Below are 18,644 nucleotides of genomic sequence, written 5' to 3'. Positions count from 1 at the left end.
ATGAAGGAAGGAACTGGAGCTGTTATTGGTTGATCCTTTGATCCGTCTTTCCGCCTCCTGCGCTTCTCTTTTGCTGCATCGCTCCTCGCGTGTTTAAACTTTCTGGTGGCTCTTCTGATGGAACAGCGCCACTCGTCCAGATCAAGTGCTTCCTGTCGTCATGTCTGGTGCTGGATCCCAGCTTTAGTTGGTCTTTGAAGCGTTTTCTGGGAGCGCCGCGATCACGTTTGCCCCGTTTCAGCTCGCCAAGGAAGATGGCTTTAGGCATTCGTGTGTCCTCCATCCTCTCTACGTGTCCAGCCCAACGAAGTTGCTGCTGCAGCAGTATGGACTCCAGGCCGGGCAGGTCAGCTCGCTGGAGAACCTCTTCGTTGGTGACGTAGTCTTGCCACTTGATACCAAACAGCCTGATCTGCTTGAAGTATACTGTAGGAGCCATTTCTTTATTCGATTAATTCTTTATAATAATTTTTGCTTTTTATTCCCATTTGTAAGCATGTGCCCTCTACAGATCAAAGGGCCGTTAAATAGGAAGGAGACGGGGCGGAGGCGTGGCTGACTGGGAGCGCACAGCTTTTTGACCTTGGCTTTGGCTTGGCTGACTGTTTTGAATTTGCTGCTGCTTCCTTGTACTTTATTATTTCTAATTCCCAGTTTGTCTTACTTTATTTTATTTCTTGGCTAAAGGAGCTGTAAATATTTATTGGAATAAACCAAACGTACTCAGCATCTCTCCTGGATTTATTTTTTTTGCAACCAAACAAGCGTCAAGATTCCCCAGTCAACACCAACTGTGGCAAACAAAGGAATTTAAACTAAGGATAAATTGTCACTATATATACCATACAGTAGGGTGGGGACCACAGCTCTGTATACCTGGATTTTTGATGAGAGGCGGAGGGAATGGCTCTGCCTTACTTTAATGGACAAGCGTCCAAATGCGCTGCTGGCTCGGGCAAGTCTGTCGTCAAGATCTTTGTTGTCTGGGCAGTTGTAGCCTAGCGGTGAAGGTACTGGACTAGTAATTAAAAGGTCGCTGCTTCAAGCCCCATCACTGCCAGGTTGCCACCATTGGGTCCTTGAGCAGGGGCCTTAACCCTCAATTGCTTAGACTGTCACAGTACTGTAAGTCGCTTTGGATAAAAGCGTCCGCTAAATACTGAAAATGTAAATGTCATGGCAGGTAGGTAAACTGCTCGACTGCGTTCAGAACAGATCTAATTGGTCCTGATGTTAATTAGCTGTGCTTCTGCGGTTCCTCCCTAATCACAACCGTCTCAGTTTCTATTCACTTCTCGGTTACGTTTTGCAGACGGAGATAACAGTGCGAGGGGGGACGGATCCTGCCTGGAACAGCCGATGCGAAATCGGGGCGGGCTTAACAAACGCGCATTTGCACATGATTGGCTCTCCGCTGCGGGCTGAGCAAGGCTGGAAAACGGCGCGTTCTGATTGGTTGAAATCTCCACAGCTGGTAGTGGGCGGAGTCTAGACTGTTGAGTCGGCGCGTCTAAATAATCAAGCCTTAAAACCGCGTGTGGAAGCGAATCCTGGATTAAAAACAAGAGCTGCTGCGTTTTATACTCAATCAGGATTAAAAATTCATTATAGTGTATTTTTTACAGTTCAGGGTGTTTTTCTTTTGGACGAGATTAATCGTTTTAAAAGGTAAGTCTATTTATGTTTATTTTATTATGGGCGATATAATAATGTCATAAAATTCAGAAAATAGCATCTAAGATTGTTGTTTTAAATATATTTTAGATAAATGAGGTTCATTATTGCTACAATAACTCCAACAATGGTTGTGGTAGCCAGTCATAACCATATATGTTATACAATTTTGCTTATAGTTATTTTACATATTAAATTGGGCTGCACTGTAGCTCTGTCACCTCACAGTAAGAAGGTCCTGGGTTCGATCCCTGTGTCCGGGTCCTTTCTGTGTGTAGTTTGCATGTTCTCCCTGTGTCTGCGTGGGGTGTTACGGTGGTTAAGGTACAGGACTAGTAATCCAAAGGTTGCTTGTTCAAGCCCCACCTCTGCCAGGTTGCTGCTGTTGGGCCCTTGAGCAAGGCCCTTAACCCTCAATTGCTCAGACGGTATACTCTAACTGTAATGTAAGTCGATTTGGATAAAAGGCGTCTGCTAAATGCTGGAAATGTAAATGTGAAGTGGAGATACAAAATTGTCCATGACTGTGTTTGATATTAAACTTGTGAACTGATGAACCTTGTGTAATGAGTAACTAACCGTCCTGTCATAAATATAATCAAAGTGTAAAACATGACGTTACAATTCTAATAAATAAATAACATATTAAATTCATTATAAAAGCAACAAAACTGCTGTTCATTCGTGTCATGTTACACATCAATATAACATATTTTTGAACGTCAGGTTTAAGGATGGATCAAACTAGCTTTTTTATTATATTCTTGGTAGTTGCTGAGTATATTTATATATGATATATTATATAAATATATATTTAAATGTTCTTCGGGATCAATAAAGTATCTATCTATCTATCTATCTATCTATCTATCTATCTATCTATCTATCTATCTATCTATCTATCTATCTATCTATAATATAGAATCTATCTATCTATAATATAGAATCTATCTATCTATAATATACTGTATAATCTATCTATCTATTTATAATACGTATATAATCTATCTGTCTGTCTGTCTGTCTGTCTGTCTGTCTGTCTGTCTGTCTGTCTGTCCGTAACTTCATACTGTAACACACGTTTAGAGCATTTAATTTACGTTCTTATCCAAAGACATTTAAAAACAATAATTAATAATAATATTTATATAATATTTAAAGACAATAATTAACCCGGACAATAAATAAAGTATCTTTTTACATTTACAGCATTTATCAGACACATCCAAAAAAGAAAATCAAAACATAAGTTACAAGAACAAGTTGGGGCGTTTTATTAAATATGATAAAAAAGAAAAGCTGTGGTTTCTTAATTTTAATGAATCTTTATTTAACTTGCAAAAATAGAAAGAAAAGATTTTCAATGTTTTCATGGATCAAATTTTATTTTAAATTGAAACACATTTAAAATTGAATGCCTGCAACACACTCCAAAAAAGGTTGAGACGGGCAAAACAAGATTTATTGAAAATATGCATTTTGTCTATATGTCCAGATTTAAGGGACACCCTGTATAATAGTAATTGCCATTATATAGTCAATAAATAGAGTTATCTTTAACTCTATTAACTCTGTGCTGGAGCTACTGAAACACTTGAATTTCCCCCCATGGGGATCAATAAAGGAATCTGATCTTATCTTATCTTATCTTATCGACCGACTGATAGCACCACTGGGGATTCAAAAATAGAGAGAAAATACACTGATCAGCCATAACATTAAAACCACCCCCTTGTTTCTACACTCACCGTCCATTTTATCAGCTCCACTTACCATATAGAAGCACTTTGTAGTTCTACAATTACTGACTGTAGTCCATCTGTTTCTCTACATACTTTTTTAACCTGCTTTCACCCTGTTCTTCAATGGTCAGGACCCCCACAGGACCCCCACAGAGCAGGTATTATTTAGGTGGTGGATGATTCTCAGCACTGCAGTGACACTGACATGGTGGTAGTGTGTTAGTGTGTGTTGTTCTGGTATGAATGGATCAGACACAGCAGCGCTGCTTTTGATGAGCCTGAGATGCACTTGATAAGCGAATGTTTGCTCTGTGGTGGCTTTGCTTTATGTGACATTGTTTGGGGCTGAAGAAGATCCACACCAATAGTGTTTAATCAGGAGCTTTAATACTCGCAGTGCAGGGAGGGCCAGTCACACTGGGGACCGTGTTTTGCAAAATTCTGTGACATTAGAGAGCTTTTAGGTATAAACTGCTCATTTAATTATTTACAAATGCATCTTAATGGGAATAATATCAGAACTGGGATTATTGTCGCCTTGCATAACCAATATGAACGTCATTATATCAATATACTACCACCATCATATTTCGACTCCTAGTTTGCTGTTCTTTTATGGAATTGTGCCAGTTGTATTGCCAGATCTTAATCTTTCAAAAGAGTTACACTTTCTTTCTTTCTGTGCTTCTTATTAGTAGAGATGTTTTATGTAGGGTGTAAGAATAAAGGTTCTCCTGGTTTGGTTCCTATTGTTTACTTTGTTCTTGCTGCTTTCAGATCATCCTGCAACTGTTTTGAGCGACTCCTGGCTCTTCTCTTCTCTCTTAACTTTCTGTCTGGGGAATCACTTGCGGATTATCGAACCAATTGTGCTGACAGGGAGTCAAAAGGTTTTTGCTGTGCTGTTTACAACTGCTCGAGATATTTCCAATAAGTGGCAACACAACTGCTGGTATGATTTTATTTGATAAATGTTTTTAAAATGAAATATTATGGCCGCTCAGGTGGTGCAGCGGTAAAGTACGCTAGCGCACCAGAGTTGGGGTCTCGAATACATCGTATGGAATCTCAGCTTCGCCTTCCGACTGGGCTGGGCAGCAGCATGAACAACGATTGGCTGTTGTTCAGGGTTAGGGGGTAAAAAGTCGGATCATAGGTCCTCATAACTGGTGCAACTGCGGCCCCTGCTGGCTGACCGATGGCGCCTGCACAGGGCAGAGGAATAATGCTGATGGGGGTGTGGCCCTCCGTACACAGTGCCCGTCGGTGTATGAACTCGACTCGTGCAGGTGAAAGATGCAGTCTGTACTGACTGTACGTGCCGGAGGGGGCGCATGTCAGAGGCAATCAGGGGAACTGGACACGACTAGATTAGGGGAGAAAATTGGGGGGGAAAAAAGTGGGAAACAAAAAAACAAAAAAAAAGAAATATTATGAGAGACCTGACCACAAAACGTTAAAGTTTGACATTATGTTGAGTGGGCGGCACTGTGGCCAATTGGGTAGCACTGTCGCCTCAAGAAGGTCCTGGGTTCGATCCCCCAGGGCGGTCCGGGTCCTTTCTGTGTGGAGTTTGCATGTTCTCCCCGTGTCTGTGTGGGTTTCCTCTGGCAGTCCAAAGACGTGCAAGTGAGGTAAATTGGAGATACTAAAGTGTCCAGGACTGTGTTCGATATAACCTTGTGAACTGAAGAACCTTGTGTAATGAGTAACTACCGTTCCTGTCATGAATGTAACCAAAAGTGTAAAACATGACGTTAAGATAAGAGACTCGCAGCGGCTAGGTGAGCTGACCCTCTAGTAGCAAGTGGCTAATGCTAGCAGTAAAGTGCGGTGATAACAAAAGTAAAAACATATTTTTGTTAAGTAAAATATTAAAATAACTAACAGACAATGAAATATCAGAATAGCAAGGCATGGCACAGGGAATCTGTGAATATATATGAATCTGTTATATATACAGTATATATATATATATATATATATAATGTTAAGCAGGTTACACAGGGAATCTATATATATATTAGGGCTGCAACGATTAGTCGACCTAATCGATAACGTTGACTATAAAAATTTGTCGACGTGGAATTTCATTGTCGTTATTATTGCAACGCATTAAAGGGACTGCAGCGGGCGCAGCATCGCTTCCATGGCGCAGCGGGGAGTTTATGAAGACAGAGAAGCAAAGATAAAGAGACCGAAACTTTTTAAAGTATTTCAGGAGCAATAAACCAAAGAAACGAGCTGAACACAGACGCTGCAGAGCAGAGTTGTGGTTTCACACCAGCACTACGGTGATGCATGAGCATCTAAAACGCGAGCACCCTGCAGCCGTGTTCACCAGCGTTATCCAGGACAGGTAAGGTTTTACACCGCTTTATTCTTTAACCAACGTACTGTAGCTAATGTTTGTTAATGTTAGAGTACCTGTCGGAAAACTTCCTTTTAGGTTTGATAGCTAAGCTAACGCATTAAGTGCAATAGTTAATCAGTGATTTATTAGGAGTAACGTTATATAACTTAACGTTATAGCCTAACGTTATTATTTGCTCACGTTGATTTTAAGATACGTTGTCACGTTGACAGTTAAGATATTTAACCTGTTATGGTTTAGTTGGCATAGCCAGTACACTATTTATAATAAACTATGATACATAGCCTTCAGTTTGTGATAATTAATACAGCTTTCTCTTTTGCTCTTTCTATTAATAGCACTAAGCAATGGAGTGTGGATGAGAAGAGAAGATGTTCATGCACCCCTCAGATGGCTGAGATCCTCACAGACAGCATTCACATGTTTCTCAACCACATGTTATAAATGTTTTTGATTTCCAGAGTGATAACTTCTGAAACATAACAGTTTCTAATGCTGTCCAAAGCTTTCTTATTTAATATATTTTTTATTGTAATTGTGTATTAATGTTTCAGATATATTTGATTAAACTATCAAGCTTAAGTTTCAAATTCATGTTTCATGGGTCATTATTTTAATTTGATATTAGGGCCAGTGATAGCTCAGTGGTTAAGGTACTGGACTAGTAAACAGAAGATATACAGTGTATCACAAAAGTGAGTACACCCCTCACATTTCTGCAGATATTTAAGTATATCTTTTCATGGGACAACACTGACAAAATGACACTTTGACACAATGAAAAGTGGTCTGTGTGCAGCTTATATAACAGTGTAAATTTATTCTTCCCTCAATAAAACTCAATATACAGCCATTAATGTCTAAACCACCAGCAACAAAAGTGAGTACACCCCTTAGTGAAAGTTCCTGAAGTGTCAATATTTTGTGTGGCCACCATTATTTCCCAGAACTGCCTTAACTCTCCTGGGCATGGAGTTTACCAGAGCTTCACAGGTTGCCACTGGAATGCTTTTCCACTCCTCCATGACGACATCACGGAGCTGGCGGATATTCGAGACTTTGTGCTCCTCCACCTTCCGCTTGAGGATGCCCCAAAGATGTTCTATTGGGTTTAGGTCTGGAGACATGCTTGGCCAGTCCATCACCTTTACCCTCAGCCTCTTCAATAAAGCAGTGGTCGTCTTAGAGGTGTGTTTGGGGTCATAATGATGCTGAAACACTGCCCTGCGACCCAGTTTCCGGAGGGAGGGGATCATGCTCTGCTTCAGTATTTCACAGTACATATTGGAGTTCATGTGTCCCTCAATGAAATGTAACTCCCCAACACCTGCTGCACTCATGCAGCCCCAGACCATGGCATTCCCACCACCATGCTTGACTGTAGGCATGACACACTTATCTTTGTACTCCTCACCTGATTGCCGCCACACATGCTTGAGACCATCTGAACCAAACAAATTAATCTTGGTCTCATCAGACCATAGGACATGGTTCCAGTAATCCATGTCCTTTGTTGACATGTCTTCAGCAAACTGTTTGCGGGCTTTCTTGTGTAGAGACTTCAGAAGAGGCTTCCTTCTGGGGTGACAGCCATGCAGACCAATTTGATGTAGTGTGCGGCGTATGGTCTGAGCACTGACAGGCTGACCCCCCACCTTTTCAATCTCTGCAGCAATGCTGACAGCACTCCTGCGCCTATCTTTCAAAGACAGCAGTTGGATGTGACGCTGAGCACGTGCACTCAGCTTCTTTGGACGACCAACGCGAGGTCTGTTCTGAGTGGACCCTGCTCTTTTAAAACGCTGGATGATCTTGGCCACTGTTCTGCAGCTCAGTTTCAGGGTGTTGGCAATCTTCTTGTAGCCTTGGCCATCTTCATGTAGCACAACAATTCGTCTTTTAAGATCCTCAGAGAGTTCTTTGCCATGAGGTGCCATGTTGGAACTTTCAGTGGCCAGTATGAGAGAGTGTGAGAGCTGTACTACTAAATTGAACACACCTGCTCCCTATGCACACCTGAGACCTAGTAACACTAACAAATCACATGACATTTTGGAGGGAAAATGACAAGCAGTGCTCAATTTGGACATTTAGGGGTGTAGTCTCTTAGGGGTGTAATCACTTTTGTTGCCGGTGGTTTAGACATTAATGGCTGTATATTGAGTTATTTTGAGGGAAGAATAAATTTACACTGTTATATAAGCTGCACACAGACTACTTTTCATTGTGTCAAAGTGTCATTTTGTCAGTGTTGTCCCATGAAAAGATATACTTAAATATCTGCAGAAATGTGAGGGGTGTACTCACTTTTGTGATACACTGTATATATAGACCTAGTATATGAAATTGGTTGAGGGGGCCCAAAAATCTTTTTTGCACTGGGGCCAATGAGCTCCTACTTACACCACTGAGACCAGTCCAGTTTATTGTTAAGCTGAACACCCAGGTACCTATAGGTGTTGACGAACTCGATATTCCATCCCTGGATGTTGACCGGTTTCAGGAAAATCCTAATAAATAAACAAACATTATGTTGAGTTCTTGAGGTTCCCTAAAAATCTACACAAATTCACCCTGTTGAGTGCATGTTATGACATGGCAGGTCTCTTGACATTGAATTGCAGTAGAATAAAGATATTTTGTTGATTTGTAAATGCTAGTTTGACACAGGAACACGTTGCACCCTTGTCTGCGTGCGCTACATTTTCCTTGGCGTCTGTGGACTGTCATCTTCATTCTTTGACCCCTAAAATTGCAAAATTCGTCAGTACAGCCACGATTGGTAAGACACTAAAAAGGGCAAAATTTAGCTTTTTTTAAATCAGGATTTCAGAATCACGTCCTTCTGCCCTCCACGTATGGCCGGCAGAGGGGGCACGGAGGCGCGTGCCATGGCTTCTAACGCCGTGGCTTCTTGTCTGCGTGCTCTACATTTTCCTTGGCGTCATCTTCATTCTCTGACCCTCTTAAAATTGCAAATTGGACTTTCGGCTGTGATGCCCTTGTTGAAGAGTATTGTCATAATAAATCAATTTTCAAGATGCTTATTTTTTACATGCCTGCCCACTTTTAAAGGCTAACAATCTAAATCCATCTCACATATTTTAAAACCTGTTGGAACATGCTGCTGAACGTTATTGTGACATGCAGTACCCCAGTGGATGCCAACTAGCATGCATACTAGAAATCTGTTTAAACTAACAGTAAACGATTCTTCAACTCTGCCCCAACCACTATGTGTTTATTCTTATTATTATTGTGACTTCCTCCAACCTTGGTGTTCTAAATATCGTACTACGTACCACTCTCGTACTGATGGGGCCACAAATCAGTATGTACTATGCAGTGTACAGTATGTGACCACAATGTTTATTTTAAGTATGTGAAAGACACCCCGATGATGTTGTACTCCGGACAAAATTTCCAGTACGCAACCAGAGCTGTGTTTTCCTGGTACTGCATTCCGTAACGCAACGTGGGCAGTTTAGACATGCCAGCACAAAAACAAAGGTGGGCGGAAACCTCATGGGTTGGTTTGCCTTGTTTTGGCAGATGCTTTTATCCAAAGAGACTTTATACAGTGACAGTATACAGTCTAAGCAATTGAGGGGTAAGGGCCTTGCTCAAGGGCCCAACAGTAGCAGTGGTGGGGCTTGAACGGACAACCTTCTGATTACTAGTCTGTATAGTAGTTCAGAGCGCAGGGTCAGTCATTGTACGGCGCCCCTGGAGATGAGAGGGTTAAGGGCCTTGCTCAGGGGCCCAACAATGGCATTGTGTTAGTTGCAGTAGTAAGAACATTTAAATAATAACTAATGCATGTATAACTGTAATCCAATCAAGTAGCAGAGCAGTTAGCAAAGGTCCAACCTTCCATGGAGATCAGCAGTGAGCTCAGATTACAGAATCATGTCCGTCTGCCCTGCCAGTCGAGCATTAAGGCACATATGACCTCAATCAGACAGTTTCTAGAGCTGGATTCTGTTCCACAGCACCCTTGTGTTCCCTACACGCTAATAATGTGATCTTGGCTATAAGAGAGCTTCAGTTGGTCGAATCCCTTCATTCGGGACGCCCTTTCACATCCTCGCTAGTTTTCAGTGAACATTAATGAAACGTTAGAGCGTCAGAATCTCAGGTAACATGACACATGCCATGACTGATGGGTAAATTTGAAGTTCCCTTCTAACCAAACAGTTTTACCCCCTAGGGTTCGGAATCTTGCGCTGCACCTGGGAGTTCCTTTAAATAACGATCTGGTTGGGCTTTCGCTTGCTGGCTTAATGGTTAGGACCCAAAACCAAAGCCTAAAAATGTGAAATTTACAATAAACAACAGTAATAAAGCAAATAAACGTCATTAGTTTGATTAAAAATCATTAGTAATGTAGCAGAGGATGAGAAGACGAAGCTGTACACGGCTTTGCTGTTCATACAGATGTTTCCTTGTTTGGTAGATGGCACTGTGGCACCAGCTACAGCAGCTGGATTCAAGATATCTGGAGCAGGTGGATCAGCTGTACGACGACACCTTTCCCATGGAAATTCGTCAGTACCTCAGCCAGTGGATCGAAAGCCACGACTGGTAAGACACAAAAATCAGGATTTCGGAAACACATCCCTCTGCATTCCAACGTATGGCCGGCAGAGGGGGCACGGAGGCACGGACGATTGTTTCACATCAGAACTGATGGTTTTTATACCTGTTTCAGGGACACCGTGGCTTCTAACGAGTCTCTAGCCAAAGTCCGTTTTCACGACCTGCTGTCGAAGCTGGACGAGCACCACGGTCGGCTCAATATGGGAGACAACTTCCTGCTTCAGCACAACATCCGCAAGATACGACGCAACCTCCAGGTACAGCTAAACTCATCCCGCTATTACTAACGACTTTCTCGTAAATTAACGTAAATTAATTATTATTTTAAATTAATAATTTTAAATATTTAATAATTTATAATGCAATGATCTATAAAATAAATTATTATTATTAATAAAATAACAATAATAATTATTATAAACTAATGTATTATTATTAATAAAATAATAATATAAATATTATAAAATTATTTAATATTATTTATACATTTATAATATTATATATTTATTTGATTTATAACTTTATATCATTTATACATTTATTTATAAATAAATGATTATAATATTTTTTATTCTTTTAAAGCATTTTTCCCCCTTTTCTCCCAATTAAGTCATATCCAGGTCCCCTGGTTGTATCCCTCCTCCACTGCTGCAGAGCCCCACCTTGGCTGAGGAGGGCCTTACCTAACACACGCCCCCACCAATGCAATAATCTATAAATTAAATTATTAATATTAATAAAACAGTAATAATTATTATTCTTAAATAAATTATTATCATTAATAAAATAACGTTAATAGTTAATATAAAATGAATTATTAATTTTTTATAAAGTTATAATATTATATTATTATACAGTTATTTGATTTATAACTTTTTATTATTTATACATGTATTTATTAATAAATGATTATTATTTTTTATTCTTTTAAAGCATTTCCCCCTTTTCTCCTAATTTAATCATATCCAATTCCTCTGGTTGTATCTTTCCCACCTTGGCCGAGTAGGGGCTGTACCTAATGCACACCAGATCCAATGCAATAATCTATAAATTAAATTATTAATATTATTATAAAATAAATAAAAATAAATTATTATTATTATTTATACATTTATATCCTTGTATTATTATAATTTTTTATTTATAACTTTATATTATTTATACATTTATTTATAAATACATTTTTAAGCATTTTCCCTCTTTCCAATTCTCTTGGTTGTATCCCTCCTCCACTGCTGCAGAGCCCCACCTTGGCCGAGGAGGGCCGTACCTAACGCACGCCCCCTCAGACGTATGTGCAGTTGCCAACCGCTTCTTTTCTCCTGCACAAGTCAGGTTTACATGGGGATCTGTGTCACGTATGGGGAGTCAGGCACTGCTCTCCATTATTCACTGTCTCTGTGCAGAGCCTCGAGCAGCCAGCAGAGGTCGTAATTGCAGCAATTATGAGGAATCGCAACGGTATTCTCACTCGAGGACGAGCCAGTTATGGCCCATATAGGTGAAACCCTGCCGGTAGCAGAGCCGTGATTCAAACTCGTACTCTGGGGGGACGGGGGGGCTTGAAGTTTGGATTGTTGGATTGTTGCTCATCCTAAACGTTATCTAAGACTTATTAAGCTGGTTTTAAGACACATACTACTCTAACGAGATGCACAAAATGCCATTGCACACAATTCGACTCCAATTAATCCATCATCTGGCTCTTGAAGGCACCAGAGGTTCTTCTTGGTTCTTATGTAAGACGTTACTAATTTAGCTCTCGAGCAGCAGACGCTAATAGAATGTTTGTTTTCATTATAGGAGCACTTTCAGGAATACCCAACACACATGGCCATGATTATATCCAACTTCCTAAACAAGGAGAGAACAATCCTGGCATCAGCCAACAGTACACAGGTACGGTTTATAGTATAATGTCTATAAAATATCTTACAAGCTGTATAGAACAAGCTGTTATCTCTGCATACAATTATTTTTAATGGCTAAACTCCCTTTTTGGCTGGTGTTAAAATTAAAATATTTTTAAAATTATTTTTAGCTTTAATTGCACACAATGTCTATAACGGCACCTTTTAGTCTCACCTCCTGTTAGTTTTTGTTCTGTTAGATGTCTTATGCAGTAGACCCTTGACTTACTTATTTAATTGATTCTGAAGTTCTGTTCTTAAGTCAAAATGTTCGTTAGTTAAACCTATTTTTCCCATAAGAAATAACGTAAATAGAATTAATCCATGCCAGACCTCCCAAACCCCCCCTTACCTAACCTCTCTAATGTCTTAAAAGGTCTTTTTTGTTATAAATACATGTATATATTCTCTTAATCTTAAATTATTCCTGTAATAAACTATAATAAACAACAATACACAGTAGTACTGTACTGTACATACAAACACACATCACATTTCAGTACAGTACGTGTGCTTTATCATACACCATAATACACTGGGGCCATTTTGATATTGAATTTTACAAAATATACATAAAAAAAACACCGGAAAACACCGTCCGCTGTTCGAAAGTTCGCTCACTGTATATATATATACAGGGATTGGACAAAATAACTGAAACACCTGGTTTTAGACCACAATAATTTATTAGTATGGTGTAGGGCCTCCTTTTGTGGCCAATACAGCGTCAATTCGTCTTGGAAATGACATATACAAGTCCTGCACAGTGGTCAGAGGGATTTTAAGCCATTCTTCTTGCAGGATAGTGGCCAGGTCACTACGTGATGCTGGTGGAGGAAAACGTTTCCTGACTCGCTTCTCCAAAACACCCCAAAGTGGCTCAATAATATTTAGATCTGGTGACTGTGCAGGCCATGGGAGATGTTCAACTTCACTTTCATGTTCATCAAACCAATCTTTCACCAGTCTTGCTGTGTGTATTGGTGCATTGTCATCCTGATACACGGCACCGCCATTGGATGCACATGGTCCTCCAGAATGGTTCGGTAGTCCTCGGCAGTGACGCGCCCATCTAGCACAAGTATTGGGCCAAGGGAATGCCATGATATGGCAGCCCAAACCATCACTGATCCACCCCCATGCTTCACTCTGGGCATGCAACAGTCTGGGTGGTACGCTTCTTTGGGGCTTCTCCACACCGTAACTCTCCCGGATGTGGGGAAAACAGTAAAGGTGGACTCATCAGAGAACAATACATGTTTCACATTGTCCACAGCCCAAGATTTGCGCTCCTTGCACCATTGAAAGCGACGTTTGGCATCGGCACGAGTGACCAAAGGTTTGGCTATAGCAGCCCGGCCGTGTATATTGACCCTGTGGAGCTCCCGACGGACAGTTCTGGTGGAAACAGGAGAGTCGAGGTGCACATTTAATTCTGCCGTGATTTGGGCAGCCGTGGTTTTATGTTTTTTGGATACAGTCCGGGTTAGCACCCGAACATCCCTTTCAGACAGCTTCCTCTTGCGTCCACAGTTAATCCTGTTGGATGTGGTTTGTCCTTCTTGGTGGTATGCTGACATTACCCTGGATACCGTGGCTCTTGATACATCACAAAGACTTGCTGTCTTGGTCACAGATGCGCCAGCAAGACGTGCACCAACAATTTGTCCTCTTTTGAACTCTGGTATGTCACCCATAATGTTGTGTGCATTGCAACATTTTGAGCAAAACTGTGCTCTTACCCTGCTAATTGAACCTTCACACTCTGCTCTTACTGGTGCAATGTGCAATTAATGAAGATTGGCCACCAGACTGGTCCAATTTAGCCATGAAACCTCCCACACTAAAATGACAGGTGTTTCAGTTATTTTGTCCAACCCCTGTATATATACTGTATATAGATATACTGTATAACACCGCAGTTTCCCTTCGGGGATCAATAAAGTCATCAATCAATCAATCAATCAGTCAATCCATCATTGCTGTGATATAGGGTTCGAATTCCCAGCAGTGCTATCAGTCAGTCAGGCTTACTTATCTTGTCTGAATTGTTGTTTTGAGAAGGTGAGAATGTTTTTATTATCCTTTTTTATTTTAGGAGAACTCAGGAGCATCACAGAGTAACGGTATGATGGAAAAGCATCGTCAGCTCGACAACAAGGTGAACGAGCTGAAGAAGAAAGTGCAGGTAAATCCAGCATCTCCAGGAACACAAAGTTATACAGCGGTACCTTGAAACTCAACGTCAGTCGGTTCTGGCAGTGGCGTCGAGTTTAAAAGACGTTGAGTTTCAAGGTATTTTTTTCCCATAATGATGTTTGGAGAACCTGTTAATGCGTCCATGGTCCCGTGGAGCTGCAGATATTTTAGGCTCATGTAAAATAATGAGGTTGTTTTTGACACTGAAACACTGAAAATAACACAAATATAATATAAACACACTGAAATACAATTACAAACAGTTAAAAATCAATAAAAATACAATAATTTTTATTATTTATTATAAAAAAATTAGCTTTACCTCTTTATTGTTTCCTGATGCTTCTTAATGGTGGAGATGCTTGATGTTAGAATACCGTAATTCCATTTAGTACAGTTTTCCTTAGTTTTCTCTTTCCGTGGTTTGTCTGATTTGTCTGTAATGTACACAACTATTATTTATTTATTATTTAGCCTTAATATTATATTGTATTCAGAAAGAAATCTTTTCCTCAGGAAGCAGAACAGCAGATCCAGTCTCTGGAGGACCTACAAGACGAGCATGACTTTAAGAGGAAAACGTTACAGAGTAGAAGTAAGAGAACAGCATTTTTATCATTTTATAATTGATCATGTAAACTGGGGTAGCGGTAGCTCCGGTTAAGGTACTGAACTCGTGAACTCTGATACTAGTGATCAGAATGCTGCCGGTTCAAGCCCGATCACACCACTGTTGGACCCCTAAGCAAGACCCTTAACTCTCAGTGGCTTGGAAAGGAATATATTCAGTCATAATTGTAAGTTTATTTTTTATATTTCATCAAAGTTCTTTTGATGGATATAAAACCACAAATAAATACCTACATCAAAGAAAAATTGACCTGAATGGACCACACAGTCCACAAACAAACACTGAGAGATACTCCGGAACATCAACACTCACACCAGGATTACCCTGAAGACCCATCTCATAAAGCACATCCTGATGGAACGCCCCAGATACACTAAGGAAAGGCGACACAACCACACATGCTGGAATAACTGTTTCAGTCCGGTCTTTTCCCACCCAGCAGACCAGTGGCCAATTTTGTCTGCTGTAATTTTGTCTGCTCTGCCAATTGTGTCCACTTGGGGGGGGGGCAGAAGCCGAGCGTCTAGAATCTGGTGCTGGCGCGCCACCTGGGCACGCCCACAGAAACAGTTTAAACCTACCTCAAAGCCATGAAATAAAAATTGTATATAAAATACAATAAGCAAACAAAAACATAATATCGATAAAGCCAAAAAATACGATAAAGCCAAATAAATAAATATTTGACATTAATACACTGTATTGTTCATCGTTCTCTGTTAGAACTTATTCTCAGAGCTCAGAGTCACTCAGAAGAGAACATGTTCATTTCTATGCTGCGTTTCTCTCAGGATTATTTCTGAATAAATCCCAGGAACACGTTAGTCCAGACCTGGATCGCTGTAAAGTTCATTTATGTTGTTAAAAGCACAAAATAAGAAGTATTTAACTGTACTGTATATTTAAGCAAAAGTAGTTATAGAGTTCCGTATAAAATACATATTATACAGAAGATACAGGTCGATACAGGCTGCTTTTACAAAACGTATAGATCTTAATGTATTTTATGGTGGTAGACGTGACTCTGTTGTACGCTCTGTGGTTTCAGTGGAGTTTGATTTAAATGCACAGACGATGAAAGAGATCCAGCGGGAGGAGATGGTGATCAGGGAGATGTTCCACAGGCTAAACAAGGCCAGAGAGGTGAGACAGTGCTAAAGTGAAACTGCTTCTTGCAGCTCTATCACCAGACATACACATTATACAATGGATTAATATATATATATATATATATACACACCGATCAGCCATAACATTAAAACCACCTCCTTGTTTCTACACTCACTGCATTTTATCAGTTCCACTTACCATATAGAAGCACTTTGTAGTTCTACAATTACTGACTGTAGTCCATCTGTTTCTCTGCATGTTTTGTTAGCCCCCTTTCACCCTGTTCTTCAATGGTCAGGACCCCCACAGGACCCCCACAGAGCAGGTATTATTTAGGTGGTGGATCATTCTCAGCACTGCAGTAACACTGACATGGTGGTGGTGTGTTAGTGTGTGTTGTGCTGGTATGAGTGGATCAGACACAGCAGCGCTGCTGGAGTTTTTAAACACCTCACTGTCACTGCTGGACTGAGAATAGTCCACCAACCAAAAATATCCAGCCAACAGCGCCCCGTGGGCAGCGTCCTGTGACCACTGATGAAGGTCTAGAAGATGAGCGACTCAAACAGCAGCAATAGATGAGCGATCGTCTCTGACTTTACATCTACAAGGTGGACCGACTAGGTAGGAGTGTCTAATAGAGTGGACAGTGAGTGGACACGGTGTTTAAAAACTCCAGGAGCGCTGCTGTGTCTGATCCACTCATACCAGCACAACACACACTAACACACCACCACCATGTCAGTGTCACTGCAGTGCTGAGAATCATCCACCACCTAAATAATACCTGCTCTGTGGTGGTCCTGTGGGGGTCCTGACCATTGAAGAACAGCATGAAAGGGGGTAACAAAGCATGTAGAGAAACAGATGGACTACAGTCAGTAATTGTAGAACTACAAAGTGCTTCTATATGGTAAGTGGAGGTGATAAAATGGACAGTGAGTGTAGAAACAAGGAGGGGGTTTTAATGTTATGGCTGATCGCTGTATATTGGTGTCCTCCTGTAGGTGGTAGTGATCGAGCTGGTGAGTGCGCTGAAGTTGGCGGATCAGATCCAGTTCACGCTGGTATCAGAGGAGATTCCCGAGTGGAAGCAGAGGCAGCAGATGGTGTGTATCGGCGGCCCACCCAACGCCTGCCTGGATCAGTTACAGAACTGGTAAGGGCTCCTGGGGGCCCGGGGTTTATCACAAACTCATGTCTGAATCTTCCTTGTTTCACTTTGCTGGAGGTTTTAACTGACGTGACTTACAAGTCAGCCTAGTGAGTTGAGCATTGGGCTGTTGATGGGAAGGTTATGGGTTTGAATCCCAGCTCTGCTATGCAGCCACTGTTGGGCGCTTGGGCTCAAAAAGCACCACAAACTCAAGAAGCTTAATATCTAACTGGAAAGTGTTCATTCATTCATTCATTCATTCATTCATTGTCTGTTTTACCACCGCTTTATCCTGGTCTGGGTCAAGGTGGGTGCAATTCACTGGGTGAAAGGACACTCCAAAATTATACCCTCAATGTTCCTCCCAATCTAGTTTTTATCCAATTACCTGAACCTCTAGGCAGTTGTAGCCTAGTAATTCAGCTACTGAACTAGTAATCAGAAGATCACTGGTTCATGCCTGGGGCAACTGCATAGGGCAGTTTTAACTTAGTGGTTAAGGTACAGGACTAGTAATCAGAAGGTTGCCGGTTCAAGCCCCACCACCGCCACTTTGAGCAAGACCCTTAACCCTCAATTGCTTGGATTGTATGGTCACAACTGTGAGTCTCTTTGGATAACTGCATCTGTTAAATACCAAAAATGTTAATGCCTCACCAATGCCAGGTTTCCATTGTTGGGCCCTTCAGCAAGGCCCTTAACCCTCACTTGCCTAGACTGTATACTGTCACAGTAGTGTAAGTTGTTTTGGACCGCTTCTTTTTACCTGCGGGTTCATAGTGAGATCCATATCGCGCACAGAGAGTCACGCACCGCTCTCCATTATCCCCCGTCTCTGTGCAGCACCTTAGATCAGCCAGCAGAGGGCGTAACTGCAGCATTTATGATGAAGCCAGTCATTGTCCGTATGGACGCCCGTACCAGCGGCCTTACAGTTTTACTAAAAGTAAATAAACATGTCCGGTGTTCCTCAGGTTCACGTCCGTGGCCGAGTGTCTGCAGCAGATCCGGCAGCAGCTGAACACCCTGCAGGAGCTGGTGGTAAAATTCAACCTCGACAACAATCCCGTCTCGTTAGACCTGAGCTCGGTGCTGGAGCAGGCGCTCTCCATCTTCAAGAACCTTCTCGTCAAGTACGTCCCGTCTTTTTGGGTTTACAGTTAGTGGTGGAACCTGACCTGGATTAGTGGTTGAGTTTCACCCCAGAGATCACACACGGGTGCACACAGGATGAACGGCTTTTGATGTG

The 18,644-nt window shown here is 41.2% G+C and overlaps 1 protein-coding gene across 3 annotated transcripts in view; it reads left to right on the top strand.

Moving 5' to 3' along the window:
* Window positions 1–1,594: 1,594 nt before the first annotated feature.
* Window positions 1,595–18,644, top strand: part of LOC134324528 (signal transducer and activator of transcription 1-like) — a 30,093-nt gene continuing 13,043 nt past the window's right edge. For 2 of the 3 annotated variants that reach the window (XM_063006403.1, XM_063006405.1), the window contains exons 1-9: window positions 4,227–4,368; window positions 10,247–10,374; window positions 10,502–10,646; window positions 12,193–12,288; window positions 14,398–14,487; window positions 15,015–15,093; window positions 16,178–16,272; window positions 17,247–17,398; window positions 18,370–18,528. In XM_063006403.1, the coding sequence (XP_062862473.1) occupies window positions 10,247–10,374; window positions 10,502–10,646; window positions 12,193–12,288; window positions 14,398–14,487; window positions 15,015–15,093; window positions 16,178–16,272; window positions 17,247–17,398; window positions 18,370–18,528 (944 nt within the window). In that variant the 5' untranslated portion in view covers window positions 4,227–4,368. Of the gene's footprint in view, window positions 1,669–4,226; window positions 4,369–10,246; window positions 10,375–10,501; window positions 10,647–12,192; window positions 12,289–14,397; window positions 14,488–15,014; window positions 15,094–16,177; window positions 16,273–17,246; window positions 17,399–18,369; window positions 18,529–18,644 lie in introns of those variants that run through there. The other variant, XM_063006404.1, reaches the window with a different exon arrangement.

The sequence above is a fragment of the Trichomycterus rosablanca genome, chromosome 12 (assembly GCF_030014385.1).
Source record: "Trichomycterus rosablanca isolate fTriRos1 chromosome 12, fTriRos1.hap1, whole genome shotgun sequence".
NCBI lineage: Eukaryota > Metazoa > Chordata > Actinopteri > Siluriformes > Trichomycteridae > Trichomycterus > Trichomycterus rosablanca.
This window is presented reverse-complemented; position numbering and strand designations above follow the sequence as displayed.